The sequence below is a fragment of the Cucurbita moschata genome, unplaced genomic scaffold (assembly GCF_002738365.1).
Source record: "Cucurbita moschata cultivar Rifu unplaced genomic scaffold, Cmos_1.0 Cmo_Scf00018, whole genome shotgun sequence".
NCBI classification, from domain to species: Eukaryota; Viridiplantae; Streptophyta; class Magnoliopsida; order Cucurbitales; family Cucurbitaceae; genus Cucurbita; species Cucurbita moschata.
Window position 1 is genome coordinate 2,612,782 of NW_019268534.1, and position 5,435 is coordinate 2,618,216.

The 5,435-nt window shown below is 35.8% G+C and overlaps 1 protein-coding gene across 3 annotated transcripts in view; it reads right to left on the bottom strand.

Annotated features, from left to right (window-relative positions):
• Positions 1-1,798: 1,798 nt before the first annotated feature.
• Positions 1,799-5,435, bottom strand: part of LOC111455968 (callose synthase 1) — a 16,611-nt gene continuing 12,974 nt past the window's right edge. For all 3 annotated transcript variants that reach the window (XM_023097635.1, XM_023097637.1, XM_023097636.1), the window contains exons 35-43: positions 5,140-5,259; positions 4,944-5,062; positions 4,747-4,830; positions 4,011-4,123; positions 3,683-3,912; positions 2,807-3,601; positions 2,670-2,720; positions 2,407-2,592; positions 1,799-2,301 (exon numbers count right to left, since the gene is read on the bottom strand). In XM_023097635.1, coding sequence (XP_022953403.1) covers positions 2,047-2,301; positions 2,407-2,592; positions 2,670-2,720; positions 2,807-3,601; positions 3,683-3,912; positions 4,011-4,123; positions 4,747-4,830; positions 4,944-5,062; positions 5,140-5,259 — 1,953 coding nt within the window. In that variant the 3' untranslated portion in view covers positions 1,799-2,046. The remainder of the gene's footprint in view (positions 2,302-2,406; positions 2,593-2,669; positions 2,721-2,806; positions 3,602-3,682; positions 3,913-4,010; positions 4,124-4,746; positions 4,831-4,943; positions 5,063-5,139; positions 5,260-5,435) is intronic.

Genomic DNA, 5,435 nt, shown 5'->3' on the forward strand with positions numbered 1-5,435 from the left:
ATATATATATATATATATATATATATATATATATATATATATATATATATATATATATATATATATATGGAAATAAAGATTCTAACTTTCGACTTTAAATAACATTATTAATTTTAATTATTTTAGGTGACTAATAATTCAATATAATCCTAAAGTGACATTTATTAGAAAAATATGGAATAGGCTTACAAGATTTAGGTAGCTTGTAATAATTGAATATCATGAATAATTTTAGCATATATTACCAATAATTGGTTGCAATAATTTATTAATTGCCATCTATTATTAATTTCTTTCATATGCTACAATAAATATCCAAAATTATTGGAGGGTTTTTCCATTTATCTTATCCACACGTGAATCAAATATGTAGACGATAAAAAGTAAACTCTATCCTACACTAAACCATTTGGATCGTCCCAGTCTCACCTGCTTTCATTTATGCCACATGTTTGCAGTGCCAACTCTATTAAATATTAATTAGAGCTCGAAAGTCTAATTAAAATTCTAATCTAATAATGTATAAAAATTTAAATATCACTTTTAATTTTTTTTTCTTCATCATAGGTATTTAAATTTTGGCCTTTTATTTAAATTATAAAGATTTAATTATTTAAAGTTTATTAAATTAATTAAATATGTGATTATGTATATTATATGGTGGATGGAATGTTGAGGGGGTCGGTCCGTAATCAGGTGTGAGCAGTCATATCGTATATTCGGTGCAATCATGAGAATATCATTCCTCTCTCCTTCTCCAAATTCATATTATAATTTTAATAATAATTATATTTCATCCTTTTGTTGGTGGGCCCCACTCTCAGCCCACCCCCTCCCCAACCGACAAATAACCTGTACCGTTTTATTTTATTTTATTTTATTTTTATTTTTATGGTTTTCGAATTTCCCATTTCCAGACACTGCCCCTGCCCCTGCCCCTGCCCCATTTATGTACTCTGTTCCATTGCACGTGTGAAAAGTGTACTTCAAATTTGTGACTGGGTTGGGCTTTTTTTTCGCTACTCAAACTAGGCCCACCTCTGGCTTTTTGGGCCCGGCCTTCTTTTATTTTTCCCCCTCCCAGCACCCAACTAAACACACACACAAAAAATAATAATAATAATAATAAAAATAAAGCCCAAGCATACATGCTTGACGCAACAAATATAATTATATATAAAAAAAAATTGGATCTTTTATATATATCATTAAATTCTTATCTCAAATTTTTGGTACTTGTTGCAATTTAAGATCGAGAAAAATGAAAATTTAAGGTCTTATTTGTTGGGATATGAAACGTGATGCTTAGATCAGGTAGAGATATATTTGTGAGATATTTTGATAAGATCTGATGACACACATGTGTGTGTGTGTATATATGACCCATCATGGTAGTGCTCTCAAAATGTACTTCATTCTCTGTATTTTATCTTGTTGTACATATTTTCTTCATTCTCTGTATTCTATTCTATCTTCTTCATTCGCTTTCTCTGTATTCTATTCTATCATGTTGTACATATTTTTTTCATTCTCTGTATTCTATCTTGTTGTGCATATCGAAATCATCAATAACAAGACCTTTAACAATATTCTTCATTGTATTTTATCTCTCCTATTCTTTGTGTTCATCTTGATCGAGTATCGAGTGTGTGCGTTATTGAGTGATCCTAACAATTGATATCAAAGCTAACAACTAATATCGATCCTGACATTATTTTGGTAGTCTTGACCGACTACGCATTCTTGACATGAAACTTTAAAAGGTTTAAAGCTCAAGTAGAATGAAGATGAAAGAACATAAACCAAAATAATAATCGAGGGTAATCCATTCAAAAATATGAAATGTAACAAAGAAAGTTTCATTCTTACCGTTCTAATCAAATATCTGCAAATATGATCAGATGGTAAATGGTAATTAGTCTAATAATAATCATGTGAATGAGGAAAGACAATCCATAAATTTACAGTAATGAAGAGAAGGGGAGATATGTACAGTTCAGAAGTTTGGGCATCATCTTGTAGTATTGTAGTAATGTTTGTGAATATTTACTCTTTGTCTGTGGAGGAGCTCTTCTCCTTCTTTCTAGGCCCCCCAAGAATCCGAGAAATTTGCAGACCTCTGCTGAATGCTTGGTTGAACAGCATTCGTGTCTGGAACTCTGAAACGAATGGAAACCAGGCCAGGAAGGCTACAGGTGTGAATAGAAGCAATCCCATCACGATCTCGTAACTCCGAGCCAGGGCTCGAACCGATCCCCATATTGCAGTATTATGAATCAAGGGCCTACAAGCTTGTGCAATCTGTGTATTGAACCATGAAGATGAATACAGACAGTTGATGAATTAGTGAGCAGAAAGGAGTGTAAGAAAGTGTCTCTAAGCATGGAGATGGTTCAGTAAACTGACCAAGAGAAGGCCCCATCCTGTTGGCAAGAAGGCAAGAAGGCACAGTATGATGTCCCTGATTGTCATATGAGGGACTGCAACTAATGTAATGAAACCAGCCACACAGATTATGAAAATAAAACCCTCCGCCAGCCTAAATAACAACTGAAAGCTTGCACTGAATTTACGTCTTCCCACAGATACAGCCTACAAAGTTTGAATCCAAATAAGATTCTTAAGCACAAAGTTTATGGTTTATAATAACCCAAATAAGTTTTTGTTACCTTCATCAGGAGCAATATCGAGATGATAACAACCCAAGAAAGCCCATAAACCTGAGATTTTAAGTGATAATTAGGAAGAATAACTATGGTTATATGCTTGGTGAAAACATCTTTAAACCAGGAAACTTTATTCGTACCAGGAAGCTTTGGGAATTGATTATCTCCAAGTGATACACTAGTCCATACTGAAAAATGAAGAACCGTAGTGAAAGTAATATCTCAACGAAGATGCCACGCTTTCCAGAGTACTGTAGATGTTCATGTTCCTTTTCCCACCAAGATTCCCAGCTTCTATCAGGAGATACTCCGATTCCTCCACGGTTGACAATCCATTTTTTCCAATCTGTCCAGTCATCGACTATCTTTTGCCACTCAAAGCCTGATGGATTGAAGAGGAAAGGTGCAAAAAGCCACGTTCCTACCATGAACCATATTGATATGGTGATCAAGACATGAACAACCACGCCTCTATATGAGACGCCAAGTATGTGGTAAACCAGAAGAAGAATCATCAATTCAATTCCTTTGACAAAATGACTGCGAGAATACAGCCTGTAATTGTCAGCAAATCTGGCATGGAACACCACAAAACCACGACCGGTACCTCTGTACTGTGCACCCCCGTGAAGCAATGTTCTTCCATAATAATGTGTCTTGGTTCCCAAAGAGAATGTGAAAAACACAGGCGCAAGCTGCAGCTGCATTAGTATAAAATCACTTAAAGCTGCCCGGAAGCCCCTTTCCAGTCCAATTTCAACCATCATAGGCAATGCCATCAGAAGTCCAATTTGTACAGCGGACTGTGAAATAAGAGCTGTTTGAAGGGACTTGTTGTCTTTAATGGCAGGATGAGTGCTCAAAGCTTTTTCAAGGCCACTGAGAACAAGGTAAAGGCGGCCGTATAGAAAGACATAGACTGTGAGCACTGTCAGCTGTCAATGAGAAATTAAGCTTATCTCATGAGTAAAGAAAAATGAACAGAGACGTGAGAAAGACAGAGTTCTCAAACTTACCATAGTACTGAAATAGAAACCAACGGTGGTGAAATAACAAGATAGCATGCGAAAGAAATCAAATCGGTGGCCTAGCCTGTACATGTCACGGCTTAATGTCTGTTCACCATTACCATTGGCTATCTTAGCCTCAAACATTGAGATCTGGTTAAGGCCGACATCCCTCCCTTTACCAACTTGTATGTATTCATGATGAGTAACATTGCCTTCACGCAAGGTGGAGTTGAAACCTGAAATTCATAATCACATACACAGGAATGGGATATATGATTAAACCAGATTACTTGTTTGAATACAAAACAAAGGGCTTTTATGATTAGGAACATGCCTGCAAATATGTCCTCACTCAGGTTGATGACTTTCGAAGCTTTACTAACACCCCCTCTGGTAAGGTGAAACAGTCTATCGAAAACATCTGGATGGCCGTAATGGAATCGAACTCTGAATAAGAAGCCAAATACATAAGATACATTAAATTGAGATGAGTAAGAATGAGCATTAAGGCACCCAAAATTAGATGCAAGGATATCCGTTCTCCTTGGGCTGATGTGTAACAAATTTAAATGAATGATACCCTCTGATACAATCACTTTCAAAATGCATAGCTATTTCGGGATGATTTGTAATAAATAGAAATGAATGATCTTGAGTTTGTAGGTCCTGAAATCACAAGAGCTTCTCCATTCCTCTGGGTATTTTAGATGCCTGGTTTTCGAAGAATTTGCAAAAACTTTTGAAGTTCTTCCAAAGTGCTCATTCCTTGTAGCAATTTAGATTTTGTGAACAATCTGACTTCATTTTTTATTGGTTCAAATCTTGACTTTAACCATGACCTCGGAAGTCTTGCTACTGTTGCACTTCATAGGAAACTCAACCTACTTTTGGAATGGTCACAAACTTAAACAGATTTTGGCCAAACTAAGAATGTAAACAGAATAGGTTGGAAGGCTCGCGTTGTGTAGTTTTTGAAAGGGGTACCTCTATCCCTAGTCCTATAACCATAGTGTTTACAGTATAACCATGTTGTAAAACAAAGCAGTGAGAAAACAAAGTAGAAATCTTACTTTAAAGGGTTCGCCAACAATCTCTGCCCGATAGTGACAAAACTGTTTTCTTGATTTGACATAAACCAAGCAAGAGATGAAACACTGCAAAATTGATCCGACAAAGAAGTGAAAAACTTAATTGCAGTGATGAAATTATGTTATTCAGAACAAAGGAAAAATTGAATCAATTTTCAGTAAACAAAACTGATAGGTACCTGCCAGTGAATATATGCTCTCTTAGTCCAAGAATCGTAGGATATCTGACACCATCATGCATTGTAAGAAACTCTTCCAGCAAGTTTCTCATTTTGAAGGCTTCTTCCATGTAATTATCCTATTAAAAGGTAGTTCACATTCTGATTATTAGCAAACATACAAGTTTCCTACGCATTGTATTGGAATATGTGGTACCTGGTTCATGTCAATAGTTTGTAAGCCTTCCCCGCGGGTGAAAATAATTGCATGGTTTTGATTTTCTGGCTTCCCCTCACCCAATATTGCTGGCCCAGGAAGTTTTACCCGGTATATGATCTATATTACGGGGAGTTAAACACTCGCATCAGCCGTGAGTGGGAATGAGGTTCATAAGTTGATAACTATAGAGGAAAGCATGCTTCTGAAGATATGATTTAATACAAACACAAAAGAGAGGCGCAGGGGACAAATTGCCCCTGCATGATTCCTTTTTTTTTTTTTTTTTTTTTTTT